Below are 23,993 nucleotides of genomic sequence, written 5' to 3' on the forward strand. Positions count from 1 at the left end.
CGATTATTATTGTGTTTCACTTTGCATGTTTTGACTTCCAAAATAGCTAGGTTATTCTTTCAGAATGACTAAGTTATTTAAACACTCCACAGTCGTTCATATGTTGGAAGTAGGTATGAATCAAGACTGTCATGAATCGGGTTTGTAGATGGCTAAATGGGTTTAGTCATAGCAATGGTTGCTACAACATTCATGAGTGCTCATAAGTTATGAGTATTGGAATAAACCCACGCTCACTTGTATCACTTCATGGAATTTATCTCGAGTGATCGTGAGACGGTAATATCTTATAAATCTTCAAACCTAGAGATATGAGTTGTTACCTATGAGTTGGTTGTGCATTGATTGCACGTAAACGCATCAGTAACTTGATGTTATAAAACGTGCCTTTGTGTACAATTCAACAAGTAGTAGAACAAGCATATGAGTCGAAGTTTATCTGTTCCTTCTAGAAATAAAAGCGATATCTGGGCCCCTCGATGATTTTGTTGTGACCTATGTACCGGCCGGTCAGAATTAAATTGATGTGTTTGATTAAGTTCTTTGTCAAACAAATCGGAAATCGGGAAACAAACTGCTGGACAATAAGTACGACGTTGTTCCATGTATTTGTCCGGCTGATATCATGAGAACAGAGGATTATATGATCACTTATCTAAAATGGCACTTCATAGTTCAACAGAGTTTTCGAGAGCTACGATTGCTGGTTGGTTCCTGAAGTAACATACGCAAATATAGTTATTAGACTTATCCAAGTGGGAGTCTGTTGGATAAGGTGTCTAAGTCCATAACTTATTTGGTATATACTTGACTCGACCCGGCATGGTCCATTTGGGTTGCATTTCATCCAAACTATTTATGGATAATTTTATGAGAGTTATACACATATGTTTATTAATATATTATAAGTTATAATATATTAATATGAAGTCATGTTGTTTAATTAGTCTTAGTCTTAAATTAATTATGAATTAATTTAGAGATTAAAAGGAAGACTAATTAGATTGTGGGCTATTGGTTTTATATGGTGTGGGCTAACACTCATTTGTTAATGGGTCAGGCTTGTATGGAAGTCCATGGATGATCCATGGAGCTTTTAACCCATGGATCCTTGGAAAAGGAAAGGTCATGGGTTATTAGGGTTTCACCCTAATCATGTACACTATATAAGCATGCTTATGTTGCATGAAATAGCCACTAGTGAAACTAGTGTGACTAGAGTATGTGTGTTTGTGTGTGGCTGATTTTATAAGTGTGTATACACTCTCTCAATGTTTTCCCAGAGTTTGTGGTGTTTTGTGATTCCATTTGAGGTATTCACACTATTGGTGCTTGGCCCTCAAACTCCTTAGGAATCAAACTCATCATCAAAAGGTATGTAATCTCATCTAATTCTTTTATGTTAAGAGTACCCCATGCCATGTTAGATAGGTTATGAACCTTGGAAAATTATTATTTTGCATGTATTTAGACAAACATAGATCCAAGGTTTATTAGGGTTGCATGCACACTTAGGAAGTGTTAGATTGCTCAAAACCCAACAATATCCTCCACCTTTAGTATTCTGGAGCAAATTTGCTTGAAAAAGATACAAAGATCTACAATTGGTGTAGAAGTTTCTTTTTCCAATAACGCTCTAACTCCAATCGGTATCAAATGTTGAATAAGAATGTGATAGTCATGAGACTTCAACCCAATAATGTTAGCATCATTATCTACCACTTTCTTACTAATGTTAGATCCAAGCCCATCAGGAAATTTAACATCTCTTATAAATTGACAAAAGATTTTGCGGTCAGGTTTCTTGAATGAATAGCTTGCATGTGGTCTAGTGAACTTGTTACCCTTCTTTTGCAACAATTGATTACGTCGGATATTCAGATTTTTCAAGTCCTCACGTGCATTTGAAGTGTCTTTACTCTTATCATTCATCATAGAAGTACCCAAAAGACTCTCACCCACATTTTTGTCGACATGCATCAAATCTATGTTGTGTTTCAGCTGTAGAGAAGACCAATACTCGAGCTCGAAAAATATGCTACATTTCAACCAGTTCAACTCAAATCCTTGCCGATCCATGTTTTCTTTGAGAGTGTTAGGATGTTTACCCGGTTTACGAAGTATTAGACGACCTAGTTGGTCTTGTATGTCTTCATTAGTAAAGTGTCTCGGAGCAGGTCTTGTCTCTGGTTGCCCATTAAATTTCAAAATCATCCTTAATGGATCATCAACATCTAAGAACTGACGATGACCAATATAAACGACTTTATTTACTGCACGGTACGAAGGAGTGTCTTCATTGCAAGTCGGGCATGCTCTATACCCTTGTCTGCTACAGCACGATAAACTACTACGAGCTGGAAAGTTGTTTATTGTCCATAATAACATAGCTTTCATCATGAAGAATGTGTTTGTCGCTGCATCCTTAATGCGTATGCCTAATTGCCATAAAAACTTAAGCTCTTCCACTAACGACCTAAGGAAAACATCTATGTCCTTTCCAGGCGCTTTAGGGCCGGAAATCAACAAGGCCAACATTAATGATGACTCTTTCATACAAATCCATGGTAGCAAATTGTAAGTGGTGAGTACAACTGGCCACGTACTATGCAGATTACAGATGTTACCAAATGGATTAAATCCATCAGCTTCCAGCCCTAGTCGTACGTTGCGAGGTTCACTCGAGAAGTCAGGGTAATCTACATCAAATTTTTGCCAAGACTCTCCATGAACGGGATGACGCATCACACCATCTTCTGATCTCCTAGTACTATGCCATATCATATTTTTGGAAGTGTACCGTGAACAATACAAACAGCGTAGTTTAGGGGCCACTGGAAAGTACCGTAACACCTTATGAGCCACTTTCTTACCCTTGGTGTTTTTATCAATCCAACGACTCTCTTTACATTCGGGACAAACTTGCAATGACTTGTGTTCCTTCCAGAAGAGAAAACAATCGTTTTTGCACACATGAATTGACTCGTACCCCAATCCTAACTTCTTCAGTTTCTTTTTTGCTAAATAAGATGAACGGAGAACCTTGTTGTATGGTGGAAATGTTGAATGCAACAACTCAAGGAGTTGATCAAATGAACTATCAGTCCATTTGTTGTTGACCTTCATATGCATCAGCTTTGCTAAAAAATCAAGGAATGAAAACGTACAACCAGGATATAACTTGGTTTCGACTGCCTCTAACAACTCTTCAAAATCATCATCGACACCACTACCCCCTGTATTCGAGGTTCCTTCATCAAGGTTTATATCATTTTCTCTCGACTCCCACATAACGTCGCCAATAACATCAGCCATCTTGTTGCTTAGCGATACGACATCTACAACTGGAGGGATTAAAGGTGATGAGTTTTGGTCCTAAGAACATCCTATGTGCTCATACAAACCCTAATGCTTGGATCTAGGTTTCTCTATTGTACATGCAAGTTATCCAAGAGTATAAACCCTAATTCTAGCATTCAAATGATCATATTAACATGAGAATAGGTTTATAATGTTACCTTGGTTGTTATGTAGCAATAACAATCCCAAATCTCCTTGTATTGACTTTGGAAGGCTTAGAGTCACAAGTGTCACTCCTCTAATGGTTCACAAACACCATAAGAAAGAGAATGAAGAGGAGAGAGGATGGAGGCTACCAAAACTCGTGTGGAACCCTAGCAAGAAGCTTAGCCACGTTTTTGGTCCTTAAGGGATCTATATATAGTGAGGCAATTAGGGTTATCTAACAAGGAAACCCTAATTTCGATGCTTAAGCCCTAAGCAACCCATGGAGCCCTTTCCTCAAGGCCTTGGACGATTTCATATGGGCTTCCCCATAGAATTCGTCCACCTTATAATATAAGGCAATCCATGGCCTAAATTGCAATTATCTTATAATTACAATTCCAGTCCCTTAAGTTTAATTAATCTCTTTTAGTCACAAAAACTAATTACCAATTAATTCTTGACTAATATTAATTAAATAATATGATTTCTCCTTTAATATATTATTCTCATAATATATTAATAAATCATATTTAATCCTTTCTCTCCATAATTCATCCTATCAAGTTGCTTTGGTGAAGGCAACCCAAAAGGACCATGCACCATCGGGTCAAGTACATACCAAAATAGTTAAGGACTTAGACACTAATCCAACAGTCTCCCACTTGGATAAGTCTAATAACTATTCTGCGTATGACTTCAGATCCTGATCTGCAATCATAGCTTTCCAAAGCCGCTGTCAACTCTAATCCTATCAGATACGCGTGTCCTTAAGATAAGGGATCATATATTCCTCCATTCTAGATATCGTAAGACATGATTTCTAGTCATTCTCTTTGTACTATTTCTCGATCTCCGATTTATGATGACTGACTAATTGAACAAATCAAATTAGTCCTAGCCCGGCCGAGCATTTATGTTTGTCATCACTAAATCATCGAGGGGCCCAAAGATATCGCTTTTATCTGTCTTTGAATAAAAGGAACGGATAAACTTTGATTCAATGCTCGCTTGCACTCACTCACCGAATCACACACAACAATATGTTTTATGACACCAAGTTACTAGTGCGTTTTCATATTATCAATGTGCAACCAATTTGCAAGATACAACTCACACATCTCGGTTTCAAGAATATAAGATGTTATCGTCTCACCAATCACTCGTGATGCAATTCATGGAGTGATCCAAGTGAGCGTGGGTTTAATCCGATGCTCAATTTCATATTCATAAGCACTCTTGAACGTTGCAGCAAACATTTGCTTATGTCTAATGCTCTTTAGACAATCCACACACCAATTCACGACAATCTTCATTCATACCTACTTCCAACATATGAACGACTATGGCTCGTTCGAATAATTTACTTCCAACACAATGTTTACCTATGGTTCTTACTTTGTGAAATGGATCAAATTGAACACATTTCCAATCATTCTCATTTCACAACTCCAAATCCTTTTTCATAAGTGAAAGAATATCAAATTCATGCTACTTATAGAATATGCTAGATTCTAACATTCTATGCAATGATCCTTTCGTAATGTCACTGCACCAAAGTCACAAAGACTATTGCCAATGATATTACAAAGTCCTCTATCGGAGATTGTTACAAGACAATTCCTTAGATATGATGTCTCTCACTCAAAGTACATTCCTTTGAACATCCTTTTGCATAAAAGTTTCTAATCTAGACATAGATTTTCAATATTCAATTCCGAATATGGACACACTTCCATATTTTCCATATGACAACTCATTCTTAATAGAATCTTTTCTATTCATAATAATGTCGATATGGTCCATCGAATACCATGCTTCAAACTACTCACAAGCAACCAATCCTCGTTGAACTTTGGATTGTCCTTTGATAGTTGTTTAATTATTTTAGTCAAAACCAATTATAGTCCCTTTTCCCTCTAAATGCGCTAGACATTTTGAAAAATTTTAGAATGGTCAAACATTAAAGCATTTTCAATCGATCCTATACCCGAAGCATATGGGACACGACACATAAGGTTTTATTTTCTATGTTCTCCAAATTCGAATTGTGAAGAGGAATGTCGTAATCATAATCTAAATTTTAAGAACACACTATGTACCTTTGACTAAATTTATTAACATTTCTCAACCTAATCCTTTAGATTTGAAATGAAGCAGAATATTCTCTCCCTTAATTATAGCAAAACAACTTTACAACCCTTACGACTTTGTAAGGTATAACTCTTGTTTTCTATAATTAATATTGCCAACTTGCAATACGTGCCTTAATAATCATAACATTTATGCTCCCACTATCATGATGATTATTATAAAACATAACACTTATGCTCCCACTAGCTTCGACATGTATTCATAAACATCTTAACTTTCAGAAAAACAATACTTATTGAATTTCCTAAGTTCATGTTTCTAATACTTAGTGCTTTGATAATCTTTTATCAAGGCTTCTTAAACTTATACACCTTTGCCTTCGATAGTTCATATGTGTGTCTAAACAATTAAGACTAATTGCCAAACTTCACAATTCAAATTATGGAATGGGATACCGTAACCATAATCGAATTCGAGAATGCAATTTTACAATCAGTATCTTCTTAAAATCTTTCTTAGTGAAAGCATTTCCTCACAATCATTTTTATGAAGGAGGAAATCTTATGACACTTAGATTTAAACGGTGTATTTGTTCCTATCCATGTGAATTTGTCAAAACCAAAGTTTACGACAAATTCAAACTCATATGGATCAAACTTTCTTAATCTTGATTTCTTGCCTTATGGTAGCACAACTGCCCACCATGTCTTCCAAGTAGTTAAGCATCTCACCTTTTCTTATCAATGTACTTTTCATTGATCAAGGTCCTTGCCTTTTATGCATTCAAATGAGAACTCATAGAACTCACATGCATAATTAACTCGATTTGATTGGCAGGGAAACAAAATAATGTCAACACGATAGATTGTAAACCTCAACTCGTGTGCTAATGATGATCGATAAGGTTCTTTTGATTTGTTCTTGAAACCTTTCAAGACCATTAAGACTCCCACTAACTCCTTGACATATAAGATTCTCTTGTCAATAACCATTTCTTGACAAACAAACCTTCAAGAGTTAGTGTAGCTTTTATGAAAACACTTCATAAATTGGTCCTAGTTGGTCTTTGTCTTATCCAAGACGCTACAACTTTCCACATTTGATGAATGCTATAAACCTTCTTAATACTTTTCCACTCAATGTCACAATCTTAACTCTAAGAATTGTTTTGGAACAAAGTATGATTGACTTCTTGATTTAACCATTTATTCAATTCTTGATTCCTCTTCTTAGACATGCAATTGTACTAAGACTCACTTAGAGGATCGATTGAGATATGGTTCTTAATCATTAAGACCTATCATAAAGCATAAAACGTACTCTCCCTTCTTCTTAGAATGGAGAAACTTTTATCTTTCTATCTTCTTGATTCTTCTTATTCGTTCTGCTATTGATTTAAACCTTTTCAATCAATTCAGAATTACACTTTATCTTATAAGTATAATCATATTTACTAAACCTTTAGTAAATCATGATGAATATCATGTTACTCTTATGGTGGACTTGATCAATACGCAACTTTGTGTACTTGATCTCCTAGTCTTTCACTTGACACTTTGTCAACGAATTAGTCTAATTTCCAAATATGAATTTTCTCATTCATCGTGCAACCAAGTTGCATGATTCCAAGTTTCTGTCCAATTGAAACTTGGGCGATGAGAAACTCTCCCTATTTGGTAAACTCTCTACTTCCATAAATAACATAATAAGAACCAAATCCATTATTGCTAATAATAGAACATTCAAACATCCATTTTCATATACGCCATTGCAAGGATAAATAAATAATATAAAATGAAAATTTATTTTATTGCAGAAAAAATTTGTCCTTACAATGCAATTCATGGAAAAACTATGTTAATACATCTTTCTTAGCAATCTAATTCTAACTCTAAGTAGCAGCTCAAGAATCTAATCTTCGAGAAATGCGATTGAAATCCATTCCTTCACGTTTAGATTCTGCTCACTTCTTCCCTTAAGCTTCCTCTCTTATCTTTGATTCTACAAAACATCAATTGTAATCTTATCACATTTATGTATTAAGAATCTAGAATAGAGGCTTAAAAGAGTTAGTTAGTGGATTTTACCTATATTAGATCCATACGTTTCGACTCTCCCATCTCTTAGATCTCTTAGGTAAATGGGGCAGCTTCATCTCTAATTCCCTTTCTCTTGGCAATAAAAGCAAATTGACTCTTTTGGAACATGACATGGAACTACTTCAGACATTGCCTTTCTCTTATGATCAAACTCCTTGATCATGGCATGTATTTCGTTGCCATTATCTATATCCATAGAGGTCTTGAAGGCAGATTCACCAATCAACTTTGCTTTTCTATTGCGCCAAACTATTGCTGATTCAGCAGCAATAAGCTTATATGTGAGATCAATAAGGGTCATGTCGTGGTTCATCGTATAGTACTCTCTTAGGAACTCACTATACAAGTTAGGAAGTGACTGAAGAACCCAATCAACAACCATTTCCTCACAGACAACGGATCCCAACATTCTTAACCCATCAATGTGTGACTTCATCCCTAGGACGTGTGCACACACCGGATTTCCTTCTTTATGTTTACTTGCCAAAAGGGATTGAGTGATCTTGAACTTTTTAAGCCTTTGAACTTGTGGGTTAGGGAGAATAATTGGAGGAGGTGGAGGAAGTGAAGCATGATTGCTTGTTCCTGGTTTGAATCGTGGAATATCATCTTCATGTGGAAAGCTTGTTCCACGGGATTTGGGAAGACCATAGTTGTCGAACTTTGACATCTACAAAACGGGAGAAAACGAATTCAAGTTAGTTGATTGATTGAGTCCTTAGTAAATCACCCAAATGAGATACTAAGGCTAGGACCCAACACAATATTCTACAACTCGGGAGAGGGATGCCGTAACCCAAATTGCAGAACATTTGAAGGTAAGTGAATGACGATTCACTAATTTCCACCATGAAAAACGAAAAAGAAATTTAAGATTTAAATCTATGAAAACTCCTAGACCCTTTGAGGTTCATTGAACACTTCAATGGCATGTTTAAATCTCGATATGCCCCTCTTGTTTGTGACTAGGATGCCGAGGATCACAAATCGGGTGTGAATAACCATGCAAACTTACATGGTGCCCTCACATGTTACAATCACCTATTCGATGTGCCGGTAAACCACACGCGCTCCACCGAACTATGACAAAGATTGAGTCACCCTTTGCTACCTTTTCTTAGAACCATTTAGTGTGCCGGTAAACCACACACGCTCCACTAACGTCTTCGCAAGGGCACAAAGTGTAATTTCATGGAATTGCATCCATTCACTTTTTCCTAAGTAACTAAGATTAGGAATTTGAAAAAAATTTAGTTACTTTTATATTTCATTATACTTATAATGGAAGGTTTCATCCTATCCTACCCATTCGGCTAACGACCCTCTACTGGTCAAGAGTGCGGTGGGTAAGAGTGGATACCCATTCAATCGCCATATTATAGGCAATTTCCTTAAACACCCCTTATAGACCAGCTTCGTGAATGAGGCCTACTAATGGTAAGACTGACTTTTACTCATACATATATATAATGTTAGACTTTTAATGTTATATATAGTATAGGGTGTATTTTACACTTTTAAAATACTAGGTGGTCTAATTTAACAATTATACTTTTAATTCAATTAAATTGTAAACCTAAACTTTTTATGGATTTATTAAACTTCTTTTAATTATACACCTTAATTAATTAATAAAACCATAAGGGTGTGATTTGAACTTTTCAAAACATTACTAGGGTTTTAGAATTTAATATTCCTAATTAAACTTTTAATCAACTTTTAAATTCCAAAACTTAAGGGCAAGTTTTGAAACATTTTAAAACTTAGGGTTTAGAATTTAAATATACATCAAAATTAAACAATTAATCAAAATTTAAATTCCAAAACTTGAGGGAAAGTTTTGAAACCTTTTTCAAAACATTAGGGTTTTAACTATTTAAATTTCAAAACTACAAAACTTTTGGGTTCAAATTTAAATTATAAAACCTAAAGGGGAAAATATGAAACTTTTCATAACAACAAGGATCAAATAACAAATAATCTAAATTAACAATTAATCACATAATTATCCATATTTGATTTATTTAATGATTTCTTGTAAAACAATTTATCAATTTTAATCAAAATAATCAATCAATTATCACATAAGGAAACAATTATCTTATTAATTGATAAATATCTTCAAGTAGATCAAGAATATACTCATATATATATATATATATATATATATATATATATATATATATATATATATATATATATATATATATATATATCAAAAAAACGGATTTGTATTGATCTAATATGATAAAGTATCTATTCCAAGGCAAAAACAACAAGAAATCCCGATATATGCTCCATCTGACGAGTTGACTCGTTGAGTCAAGCTTGGACTCGTTGAGTCTGCATGGACTCGGCGAGTTCAGCTATGGAATCGGCGAGTCCAGCCTGCAGAAACCAAAAAATCGAAATTTTCAAACATGTATAGCATCAATACAATAGAAACTAGTCTAGGCTCTGATACCACTGATGGGTTTTGGTCCTAAGAAGATCCTATGTGCTCATACAAACCCTAATGCTTGGATCTAGGTTTCTCTATTGTACATGCAAGTTATCCAAGACTATAAACCCTAATTCTAGCATTCAAATAATCATATTAACATGATAATAGGTTTATAATGTTACCTTGATTGTTATGTAGCAATAACAATCGCAAATCTCCTTGTATTGACTTTGGAAGGCTTAGAGTCACAAGTGTCACTCCTCTAATGGTTCACAAACACCATAAGCAAGAGAATTAAGAGGAGAGAGGATGGAGGCTACCAAAACTCGTGTGAAACCCTAGCAAGAAGCTTAGCCACGTTTTTTGTCCTTAAGGGATCTATATATAGTGAGGTAATTAGGGTTATCTAACAAGGAAACCCTAATTTGGATGCATAAGCCCTAAGCAACCCATGGAGCCCTTTCCTCAAGGCCTTGGACGATTTCATATGGGCTTCCCCATAGAATTCGTCCACCTTATAATATAAGGCAATCCAAGGCCCAAATTGCAATTATCTTATAATTACAATTCCAGTCCTTAAGTTTAGTTAATCTCTTTTAGTCACAAAAACTAATTACCAATTAATTCTTGACTAATATTAATTAAACAATATGATTTCTCCTTTAATATATTATTCTCATAATATATTAATAAATCATATTTAATCATTTCTCTCCATAATTCATCCTATCAAGTTGCTTTGATGAAGGCAACCCAAAAGGACCATGCACCATCGGGTCAAGTATATACCAAAATAATTATGGACTTAGACATTAATCCAACAAAAGGTTCACCGTGATATATCTATGTTTTGTATAATTGACTGAAACCATATATACGAACATGACGTCTCATTGTTTTCGTATTCATGAAGTAACGATTACCACATTTCTCACATGGACATCTGGTTTCACCTTTACAATCTAGGTGTAACATGTATCTCTCGACAAAAGTGTCGAGTCCTAGCTGGAACTCGGGAGATTGACGATGTGGATTAGTAGTCCAGCTCTTATCAATAGACATGATGCAACTGAAACATAATTTAGTGTTTAAGGTTTACTTTACGGGAAACAAAAATCAAGTAGAGTATTCATAAAGTCAACGATTCAAAAAGTATTACAACACGGGATAACCTAATTAAAGCTAAATTTAAAGTTGTAATGAGCAACATTAAGTCACTAAAAGTATGTTGCTATTAAGTTGGTTTTATAATTGATTTAATTTGATTTTATAAAGGTAACTTAATTGATTTAATTTAATTTTATTTTAATATTAACACTAACTTGATTTTAAAGCCACTTTAAGTTGATTTTATAATTAATTTTTTATTTTTTTTAGAGTTTTTTTTAAAATTAATTTAATTTTATTCTATAATTAAATTAAAATTACAAGAAGTACGTTGCTATTCATAACCTAATTAAAGCTAAATTTAAAGTTGTAATGAGCAACATTAAGTCACTAAAAGTATGTTGCTATTAAGTTGGTTTTATAATTGATTTAATTTGATTTTAGAAAGGTAACTTAATTTGATTTTAAAAGTAAATTAATTAGATTTTATAACTAATTTAATATTTTTTTTTGTTATTAGTTTAATTTATTTATTAAACTAATGTTATTTTATTTTAATATTAACATAACTTGATTTTAAAACCACTTTAAGTTGATTTTACAATTAATTTACTATTTTTTTAAGTTTTTTTTTAAATTAATTTAATTTTATTCTATAATTAAAGTAAAATTACAAGAAGTACATTGCTATTAATAACCTAATTAGAGCTAAAGTTGTAATGACCAACATTAAGTCACTAAAAGTATATTGCTATTAAGTTGGTTTTATAATTGATTTAATTTGGTTTTATAAAGGTAACTTAATTTGATTTTAAAAGTAAATTAATTAGATTTTATAATTAATTTAATATTTCTTTTTGTTATTAATTTAATTTATTTATTAAACTACTTTTATTTTATTTTAATATTAACATTAACTTGATTTTAAAACCACTTTAAGTTGATTTTACAATTAATTTATTAATTTTTTTAAAGTTTTTTTTTTTAAATTAATTTAATTTTATTCTATAACTAAATTAAAATTACAAGAAGTACGTTGCTATTAATAACCTAATTAAAGCTAAACTTGTAAAGACCAACATTAAGTCACTAAAAGTATGTTGCTATTAAGTTAGTTATATACTTAATATAATTTGATTTTATAAAGGTAACTTAATTTGATTTTGAAAAGTAAATTAATTAGATTTTATAATTAATTTAATATTTTTTTTTTTTATTATTATTATAATTTATTCAACTAACTTTATTTTATTTTAATTTTAACATTAACTTGATTTTAAAACTACTTTAAGTTGATTTTACAACTAATTTATTATTTTTTTAATGTTTTTTTTTAAATTAATTTAATTTTATTGTACAATTAAATTAAAATTACTAGAAGTACGTTGCTATTAATAACCTGATTAAAGCTAAAGTTGTAATGACCAACATTAAGTCACTAAAAGTATGTTGCTATTAAATTGGCCAAACAGTAAGTCACTAACAAAATTAAGCACTTTGAAACCATCTACAATACATTACTAGAAGTAAGTTGCCTTTAATAACCTAATTAAGCCAAATGTGTAAATCCAATTTGCATATTTCAATTTCATCCAATTTCATACAATTAAGCCAAATATATATAACTAATTTCATACAATTTGCATATTCCAATTTAATCCAATTTGCATATTTCAATTTCATACACTTAAGTCAAATGTATACATCTAATTTGCATATTCCAATTTCATCTAATTTCATACAAATATATACATCTAAATTTCATTTTAAGGCAATGTGGTATAAACATAAATTTCAATCCAACAAATGTATATATTCATGTTATTTATTTTATACATCAATGTAATCTAAACATAAATATCAAAATATACACAAAATGCATAATTAAATTCCCACAAATCTGAAAAAAACACACAAACCAACAAAATAATCCAACAAAATACATACAATCAGACAAAATAATCCAACAAAATGCATAACCACTTCATATCTCAAAATAAAAACATAATCACTCAATAAAATTGAAAAATGCTCACATTTTATCATCTTAATTAACACAAAAACAGAAAAATCATAAAAAAAGATGAGAAATTCGACCTTAGGGGAAGGAGGGGCAATTTCGGAATTTGCAAAAATATCTCCGGTTTATGGCTGTCTTGGGGAAGGAGGGGCAAGCACCGGTCCAAGAAGCAATTCCTACTCCACAAAGTTGTCAAAAAATAGTGATATTGAAGAAAGAAAGAGAGGAAAACGAGAGAAGGTGGAAGGTAAGGAAGAAAATGGCAGAAAGGTAACCTTGTGAATGGGTAATCTACGTTTAGTATTAGCGGTGATGCAAGGGCAATAGTGGCGACAGTAGGGCATTAGCGGCGACAAGTGGAGGGAAAAGGTAACGCGCGTTTCCGCTTTCCTCAACAGTCGTTAGATCAAAAGAAAATCGGACGGATGGGGTAAAAATGACGTGGATCGCTAAATCAAAGCATTAGCGGCGACGCCTTTAGCGGCGACATGTAACACGTCATTTACATGTCGCTGCTATTGCTATGCGTTGCCGCTAAAGGCGTCGCCGCTAATGCTTTAATTTCTTGTAGTGTTATTCTATCATTTTCAAAACATAATATAACTATTCAAATGAGAGTATAAAAAAACATGTGGAAAACTAAAATACGATGCTGATATGCGTGTATAGTCAATCTTTGATCTTCTTATGATATTAACAAGTACTTGAAACCATTTGTAATCAACTGGGTAAGTACATAGCTTAATGAGTTTCCTGAGATACTATATATGACAATACATAGATATCCATATAAACAATGGTTATGACCTTTTGCCGTTATACTAATAACATATTTTTCTAGACTCATGGTATGTTGTCGTTCTGTCCTCAACACGAGACTATAGGCACATGAGTTGTCGTTGTTCCACTGTCAACTCCTCGAATATACGTATAAACCAATTATATAACCAAATAACCAATCATACAAAGACTATACTACTACGCACATATAATTCTACTCTAGCATTCTTTATCCCTTATCATTCAAGCATATATACTATAACACATAATATAGTGTGATAAATCTGTCGAAAAATTTCTCAGACGACTATCAATTATCGAATGACGATCCAACTGGCGAGTAATGCGCTAAACAAGTATTAATGTATAATATTGTATTTGATCAATACTTATGACTGTCTAGTAACAAAATCTATATCCTTCACTATTCTCTATAACAATGGATGACTATCAAATAAAGATTAGCCAATGAAGACAGCCGGGAGGGAGGATCAATTCGGAATATAACTTTTCTAAAATCTAATAACTAAGACAATGTGTATCCTAGACACTGCACCTTTAAGTAGATCAATCAGTATAATAGCTGTAAAAAGTAATTAATTTACTAAATAGGTTCATGACAACAACAACGAGTCTTCTTCATATCATTTATACTTAAGCGAAAGTGTAACTTACTTGATTGAATTACTCCAAATATTTACGAGTAGAAATTTTGACACTTTCTTCTTATATCTTTTAAAAATATCTAGGGCTTCGCTACTAGTACTCTTAAAACTACAGAACGAGCAGTCAAATAACGGGGGACCAAAATGCTCGAGGGTGAGAGAGATCACCTCGAGTGAATGGTTTAAGAAATGAGGAGGGCTAGCCTCCTATTTATTGGATTTTCGGTAGGCGCACCGCACCGTAGACAAAAGAGCTTCGAGTTGCGACCACGTTTCATCATTCTAGAGGTGCTAAGTCAGCATCGGTTAGGTAAGGGTGTTTTGTCTGCAGCTGCCATGTGGCACATTCCTATGGTGTCACATCACCCATCGCATGTAAATATCGTATTCTTCGATAAATCATAAGTTTCGCATAATAGCTCTATTTTCGTAGTTCTTTATATCCATGGTTTCATAATTTCATGTACTACAACTTTCGTTTATATCTTAACAACTAATTCACACTCTATCTTCCTTTTATATTTTACAAATATTATACGATGAATGACCTTGCGAAACTCATAACTTTTTCATACGAGTTCCGTTCTAGATGTTCTTTATATCTATAGGTTCATAACTACACAACCATAATCTCTCATTTACATTACTTTGGTGAAAAATGAGTGTATTCTCATTTCATAATTTACAAAAAATATTGGTGAAATGCACTATAACACGTATCTTCGAAAAATCATAACCAACTAATATGATGTCATATTTTGGCGTTCTTTATACTCATGAATTTATATTTTTCTCTACTACAACTTTCCTTATGAAACAAATTTGTTAAAACAAAATGTATTTACACTTTGAATTTCGTAACTACAAATTTATTATTTCTAAATTATACTTTAAAGTAAAAATGTGTGCTTACACTTTGGTTGTGTATATCATCTACTAAACGCGAAAATAGGCATGAAACTATAACTCTATGTGTCGCATAGCCTTCAACTATGCATGGTATAACACTATTCACATCAACCAACTTTTCAAGTGCTTAATTGCTTAAGAAGAGAGCCCCAATTTTTCATATCTCCATTAAATAAGGTCTTAAAGGATAAAGTCTCCAAATTCAGCCATTTTTATATACCAAAATGAACATATTTTACCTCGGTCAAAACAGGGAAAAAAGCCATCAATTCCTTGTATCGAACAATGTAGAAGACCAAAATCTAATATAAGTACCATAATGGGTCCATGAGACCCCTATAGTTAAGCTTGGATCCTATAGTTGTCCAAACACCATCCGAATATCATTAAAAGGATCCATAACATGTTCTAAAACCTAGATCTATAAAGCAAGGACTATAAAGCTTGGAACTTGAATACTTACAGAAGTTCTAAAGCATAAGTAAAGGTTGGATCTTCAAAGAATCAAACTTCCAAGCAAAACCAAGATCTTTCTTCATCTTCAATTATAATAAAAGTGGGGTTTCAACCCTCAAATCTCAAGACACAAAAGAGGTAGACTCGAGTTTTGTTCATAGAGGTTGGAGCCTAATAATCACATAAAACCATAGGAGTTAAGCTCATTATATATGACCCAAGGCCTAAAATTATGATTCTCCTGAAAAGAGGGGACACCTAAAATTTAAATTTATACATTTACCATAAGAGGAAATTCTAAACAGAAGTGTTACATTTCAAATCCATGTTTTATTTTGTCTGGTTTCATAATGGGAAATACTTTAACAATTTTCTCTTCCATCTCATCTTACTTGAAGATGACACCTTTATCAATTATGTTGAATTGGTTTCTAGTAAAATTAATACATATGTTCACTTCACTTACTCTACCTCTTATTATTCATTACCTTTTGTGCGTTAAGAACAACGATCTCTTTACGATCACCTTTCCATTCTCTTCTTATTTATATTCATTACTTTCTTTAACACTACTTCCTTGGACAAAAATTTTATCCTTATGTTAACCAACTTTGACAAACACATATCTTGGGACAAGTTTATTCTAGTTCCAGGTTTTATATTATTTTATGTTTGAAACATATCCATTATTGATCTAGAAATAGATGATGCAATCTATAACATACCAAAATTTATTAGTAAAATTTTCATTTTTAAGTTAATCAAAAATCATTAAATATTCATATCAATCCAACAAAAGTGTGTCAATGTCAAAATAGTTATTAGAGTTTAGTCTCAAAGATCATAAAACTCTTAAACATGGGTGCATTTGTTGTGATCAGGTTGAGCCCTTCCTTTTTGTACAGGAAGTACCTAAAACATAAACATAAATTGTAAGCACAAAGCTTTGTGCTTTCCCAACATACCATACATAACAAATGCATAAATATAATAGTACGCGGTTGCATCTAGTCTGTATCAACCCTATATAACAACAAGCAGCTTTTTCGAGTCCGTTTAACCCTCGGGTCTGTATTGACCCCAATTACGAGCCCATATTGGCTCCATGCATAATTCATACAATTATATCTATAATAGATACATAATCATATACATCCTAAAAGTACAATTCAACGGTCCGATATTGGTGCCTTCAATCCACTAGTGTGCTGAGAAGACTCACCTCAACTAAAGGTATCCGTAATACACACTCAGAATGATGCTACTATTGCTCCTCATACTAATCATAATCCAAAATCAACTCTAATTATTGATGAGATTTAACACTCTTTTAATCTATAAAGATCGATTAGATCTTGAACAAGTAAGTAAGCAAAGACGATAAAACACAATAATAAGAACGAGACAAGATTGAATCAAACGTGTCGAATGATTAAACAAAATCCTCAGAAGAGCTCGATTAAGAACATCAATTGTAGAGGATTGGAAGGTTACAAGAACGATCAAAGAAACCTGTTGTCGTCTAGATGTATCGCTATTCTCAGATCTCTAAAAACCTTAACCTAATATGCATGCAAGCGAAAACTTATATACAAAACATAAAAGGTTCACGGTTGGACAGGCCCAAACCAGAATACAGAATAGCATAATCAGTCGAGCCCAAAAGATGCAATCTACAAAGCCCAACAATCTCCCCCTTTGCGTCAATTTGGAGCGAGACCTTCACTAATTACTTGGGCCAGCAGCTGAAACCGGTACCTTCTTCACGGTACTAAACAGACATTTGGTGATTGAAAGAATGGTCTATCTAAACCGGATGTACCAGTTAAGCATATCTTCAAAATACTTGACATCATCGGCCGAGTTCTCTTTACACCGTTTGACAATGAACAGCACATGCTCCAAACAGGTTGTGGTGTAAAGATGCTTGTCAGCTAAAGCGAAGAGACATTTCTGTCCTTCCACTCGAGTGAACATAACCGTGTTACGTCTTGGGTCGATCCTGCCCAGTAGCATTTGATTGAGATCACTGGCCGATCCCACAGGAGCAATTTTGGGTTTCTTCTTGAAGACTGTGGCGACCTCCTGATCCATTAGGGCAACCTCCATGATGTAGCAGATTAACATCCTTTTGACATGGTCTAGAATGGGACCATATTCAGCTTCATTAGTCAAAAGGATATTATACAGGACGATCCAATCATGAGGATTTAGATTCGGTAGATCTGCCAGGGAGATAAGATGAGCAGTTTTTGCAGATCCCCGAATCAATTTGAACCGAACGTTTATAAAACGTCCCTCAGTATAAGGTTTTAGCACCCGAACGTTTACAATCTTCTGGGCGCTCCATGTAAGGAATTGTGGACGAGCAGCCGCCAGATAGAAGTCAATGAGCTCCCTGTCAAGCTCAGCGTTCGGGTGAGGGACTTCAAAGATGTTAGAGAAGACGTGGAAGATGAACGCCTTTCGAGTCAGCGGCATATCGAACTGTGAATCGACAGTGTTGTTGCAGTCGAACGATATAACCGGCTTGAGCCATAAGATGCTGGGAGTTTCAATGGCCTCTTTGATTAAGCGTTCCTTGGTCCAGGCAGGGAAGAGAGTCTTTCGTCTCTCAAGGAGATCGTGGGCTTCTTTTTGTTTGTGTTCGGCTTCGGCAGCCTCACGCGCCACACGACTGGCATCTTCACCAACCTTGCGACTGTTCTTTCGTTTTAAAATGTCAGCAATGGTCTCTTTGTCGCCTTCTTCATCTTCGTCCTCAGCTATGTTTTTGCCTTTGTTCTTCACACCCGAACCTAAAGTTTGATCAGTTGGAGATGGTTCGGTCGTGTGAGTAGCTTTGGAGGAAGGAGGTGGTTTTGATCCTGTCTTCTCATCTCCCCCTTGTTTCGGAATGGACACAAAACTTGGGAGGCCCTCTACTTTGTTGAGAAGATCGATGGCTGGAGAGAGCTTTTCAGCAAGGGAACGCCTCACCGAAAAGTTTAGGATGGGATCGTGTGCTTCCAGAATGTTGGATATAACAGCGTGAACATCCGGAACACACGTCTTGACCACCTCCCGTTCAGATCGAAGATCTTCCAGTTGTTGTTGGGATTGAGAGAGTTGTGTGGTATTGACCACAAGTGCAGTTGTTTTGATTGCCATATCGTCCATTAACGAACGCTCGGTTGCCAGATCTTCTTGTAGCTTGGCGAAGCGAGCATCAATGGAGGCAGTAAAGGCTGAGTTGTCGTCGCTTATGGTTTGACGTAGAGTTGCGAACGAAGGCAACTACGACGAGACAAAATTGACAAATTGTTGGACAATTGGTTCCAAAGATGCCTTTGTGGCATCTGCACTTTCCTGCAGGGACTGCAGCAGGGTAGAGGCATCAGAAAATAGTTTATCGACTTTTTCGGTCGCTGCCTCACATGCCCTGGTAGATGCCTGAATTGCAGCAGTTGCTGAGGCTGCTGAATGATGTTGAGCCCTGGAGAAGGCATCAACAATCTTCTGAAGGGCAGCTTCAGACAAAGTGGACTGTTGGTTAGACGAGGAGGCGAGAAGTAGGTCAATCTTCTCGTTGAGCTCTTTGAGATGTTTCTTGGTTACTGGAGCATCATCCTCCTCGTCACTTTGAACTTGAAACAGACTATAGTAGACCGAATTAAAGATCATGATTTCTCCCCCAAGATAAGGGTTTTCACCCTCAGATGCATTTTCATGAGATGAAGAGGGTGGAGAGGTTGGGGGTGTTGAGGGTTTGGTAGGAGCAGGTTGAGTGGGTGATGGTATAGTTTCGGTTGGTGGTTGAGTATGAGCAGTTTTGGTTGTGTGGGTTTTGGGTTGAGGAGGTTCGGTTACATGTGGTGATTCGGCTGTAGTTGTAAAGATTGGTGGATGGGAAGGAATTGGGGAAATGGGTAGTTCAATCTCTGGGGTAGGGGACCGAGGTGGTGTATTGCCTCGTTGAGGATATGCATCCCCTTGAGAGTCGTCAGAACCCGAACTCTCACCCTCAGAGTCACTCAAAGAAGAGGGTATAACAAGCTTTCGCTTCGGTTGGGTCTTCCTCTTCTTCGGTGGTGGGGATGGTGCGGCTTTTGGCTGTTTCCTCTTTTTAGAAGAAGGTCCCTTTGAAGCTTTGGAGGCTTGCTTTCCTTTTTCTGCCTTTTTACCTCTGCTCACCGATTTATCTGCATCATGAATAGACCTGAGCATATCCGGGGTCAGATCCCTTGGACCGGATGGCCTTAGCTCCTTGAGCTTCCGAATCAACCTGCTATCCGAAGGTACATCACCATACATTGACTCCGGGATAGAGCCAATAAAGGAGAATTTTGATGCATCTGAGATGATGATCTTCTTGGTATGGAAAGTACCAACAGAAGACATCGATGCACCTTCAGCAGTGGGAACATCGAATCTGTCCATGGCCCATTTAGTTATCAGTATCCAGAATCGGGCCAACGAAACTTTAGAGTGCCGGGATGAAGAAGAGAGGCTTTGAATAAGTTGTTGCCATAGAACAAACCCATAATCCAGGTTGATCCCATTATAAACTCCGTACATGATGGTGAGGAACAGATGACTTGCACCATCTGAACCTGAACTTCTCTCCGACAATCCCTTGAAAAGGACAGTAAATAAACCGTTCCATTGTGGCGGCAAGCATGACTTTTTGAATTTTGCAACGGAGGTAAGAACTTCTGTGTATCCCATGTTGTAAAACATGTTATACAGATGACCAATCTGTATCGACTCCGGATGAACTCTGAAATGGTCAGTAGCAAATCCGAGCAAAGTGCAGAAACGCGGGCGAGAGACGGAGGTTTTGTGGTCTCCAATCTCGAAAAATACCCGGTCGACAGCCTTGTCGTAATATGCAGTCGCGTAGACCTGCGATAGGGCCGCCATCGGCACCGATTCGATGTTGGAAAGTGCTGGAACGAGTTGGAAATACTTTAAGCACTCTATGACCGGCGACATGTAGGAGTCGTATGCCATTGGGTTAAGATCAATGACCAAACATTGCTGTGGGCGAATGGGAAGAATCTGTGAGGTAGCATGAACTGAAGAGGAGTCATTGATGCAGGTGAGAAGAAGATGATGAACAGGAAACTGTATGGGAGTGTTTGCGTTTCGGAAATTTTGAAAGTGGTAAAGAGGTAAAAGGAGGTGTAACGGGCTATTTATAGTGGGTGATAAGAGAGAGAAAAATCGTGTCAAATCTCTTATGGATGACAGTTGGGACGTGCGATGATCACGTAGGAGAGAGAGTGTCAGGTTCCTAGGACCACACCGCCCAATAAGCGTCGTTTCATAGGGACAAGCCGTTACTGTTTAACCACGCGCATTAAATGCCACAGGATAAGAAAGAACTTAAGGTTTAAAAGAATGTCCGTTAAAATTACGATCAACCAGTTATAAAGAATTGTTGAAAGGCTTCTTTTAATTAGGCTAAAGACAACTAGCTTGAAAATAAAATCTCAGAAAGAAAAATAAGAACTAGATCCCAAGGGAAGAAATGTTATGGGTTTGTAACAATTTCATAGGAATCACATAAAATTGGAGATTTTAATAGGGTACTTTCATCAATTCTTTAGTGAGAACTTGAGCAATTTAATTGTTCACCGTCACTTCGTTAGGTGTGGAATTTTGGGTATCACTTAGTTCGTAGTGACACAATACTAAGATCATAAACACAGATGTTGTGTAACCATAAACCTCAGTGGTAATTTCTGAGAGTCTCAAGGGTTACCATGATGGAATGAGTGTAGTGGAGAAGAAATGTAGTGATGGTGTAAGAGAACAAAGTACCTCTACTGCGAAAAGAAGGACCAAGCAGGAAACTCTTAACTCATGTGAGAAAAAAGTGAGGTAGCTTACGATTAGAATAAATGAATTGGCCTTATTGGGAAGACAAGGTTTGTGTATACCAGGTCATGAAGGCCATTATTCAAAATCTTATGAGGCTTGAGACACATACAGCAGCATGCTTCTAGGGACATTTAGGTATTTCATCAAATGTATCCCCATAAACGAACACTAACAAACAAGAAAAAAAACATGAGGTTCAGGTGTTCCTTGTGGTACTGAGCTTCCTGGTGTTGATGCCTCTTCGGTTGATGAAGGACCTTCGGTTGAAGATGTAGAATTTGGCTCCCCCTGGACTTGTGAGCTTGTCTCCCCCTCGACTTGTGAGCTTGGCTCCCCCTCGACTTGAGCGCTTGGCTCCCCCTCGACTTGAGCGTTGTTGGATGGAGAGTCTTCAGAGGTTGATTCTCCTTCATGCATTCTTCTTGCAGCATCTTCGACAATCTGCTTCATGTGATCAACTTTGTTGTCTGCTGCACCTGCTTCGGAGAGTGAAGCTTTCTCTGGTTCGTCAAAGAACTCCAGAAATTTCTCATATAAATTGGCTACCGAGACTGTGACTTGGCCAGTTAGAGGAAAGATTTCCCCTGCGGTGTCTTCTTTGGCCTGTAGCTTCTTGACATAGGTATCGTCAAAGGTCACATAGTATGTCTCTTCAATCTTTCTCGAACGCTTGTTTAGGACCCTGTATGCCTTGGATGTGAGCGAGTAACCCAGAAATATTCCCTCGTCGGCTTTGACATCAAACTTGTTGCGTTGTTCTTTAGAATTAAAGATGAAGCACCTTGAGCCGAACACATGGAAAAATTTCACATTTGGCTTTCTGTTGTTCAGTATCTCATATGGAGTGAGCGTGAACCTCTTGTTAAGATATGACCTGTTCTGTGTAAAACAAACAGCTGAAATAGCGTCAGCCCAAAAATAAAGAGGTAAGGAAGCGAAACTTAGCATAGTTCGGGCAGCTTCACACAAAGATCGGTTTCGTCTTTCGACTATTCCGTTCTGTTGCGGTGTGTAGGGAGCTGAGAAATTATGACTAATTCCCTTTTCTGCAAGAAATTCTTCAAACTCCCTGTTCTTGAATTCGAGACCATTGTCGCTTCTGATGTTACGAACAACCTTCTTAAGCTGTACTTCAATTAGCTTGATAAACACTTTCAGCTTTTGAGTCGCTTCAGATTTGAGCTTTAGAAAGAACACCCATGTAAATCGTGAAAAGTCATCAACAATAACAAGAATATACTTGCTACCACCGATGCTTTCGATAGATGAAGGACCACACAAATCGATATGAAGTAATTCGAGTGGTTCAACAACTTTTGTGTTGATTATAGATGGATGACTTTGACGACTCTGCTTCCCCATTTCGCATGCAGCGCACAGATGATCCCTATCGAACTTGAGCAATGGAAGGCCCCTAACATGACCTCCAGTAACAAGACGGTTGATATCTTTAAAATTAAGATGAGATAATCTTCGGTGCCACAACCAACTTTCGTTGGATTGAGCTTTTGACAACAAGCATATAGCTGGGTTTCCTTTGATGGGTTTAAGGTTTAAGGGAAACATTTCACCCTTTCGCTCTGACTTGAGAATCACTTTCTTTGACTTTTTCTCTATGATTTCAGAACCTTCATCATCGAACGAGACTTTGAGACCTGTACCTCCAACAAGCTGAGATACACTAATGAGGTTGTGTTGGAGTCCTTCCACATAAGCCACCTTCCTTATAGTAAAGTCTCCATTTGTTATCATCCCGTATCCCTTTATGGTGCCAAAAGAATTGTTTCCAAACTTGACGTTGCCACCATTTGCAAGAGATCTGTATTCCCTAAGCTCCTCTTTCCTCCCTGTCATGTGACGTGAGCAGCCACTATCGATGTACCATTCTTCGTCGAACTGCTCGTCACTTATAACCTGCAAAAATTAGACAGATTTAGGAACCCAAAATTTCTTGGGTCCACGTGAGCTTTGTATGGGAACGGGAACAATAAGAGATACATCAACAAGATAAGTTCGTTTTATAAGAGTTGTTGCATCTTTCCTTTTAATGG

At 35.8% G+C, this 23,993-nt stretch overlaps 1 protein-coding gene across 1 annotated transcript; it reads right to left on the minus strand.

Annotated features, from left to right (window-relative positions):
• Positions 1-1,530: 1,530 nt before the first annotated feature.
• Positions 1,531-3,315, minus strand: LOC145040465 (uncharacterized). Its single transcript, XM_078988389.1, has one exon. It carries the CDS (start codon positions 3,313-3,315, stop codon positions 1,531-1,533), a length of 1,785 nt encoding a protein of 594 aa, XP_078844515.1.
• Positions 3,316-23,993: the final 20,678 nt, after the last annotated feature.

The sequence above is a fragment of the Lactuca saligna genome, chromosome 4, assembly GCF_052625555.1.
Source record: "Lactuca saligna cultivar CGN05327 chromosome 4, ASM5262555v1, whole genome shotgun sequence".
Taxonomy (NCBI): Eukaryota; Viridiplantae; Streptophyta; class Magnoliopsida; order Asterales; family Asteraceae; genus Lactuca; species Lactuca saligna.

What these genes read in the sequence shown, in the direction of transcription:
- LOC145040465 (XM_078988389.1), bottom strand. Translation starts at nt 3,315, where the DNA reads ATGGCTGATGTTATTGGCGACGTTATGTGGGAGTCGAGAGAAAATGAT.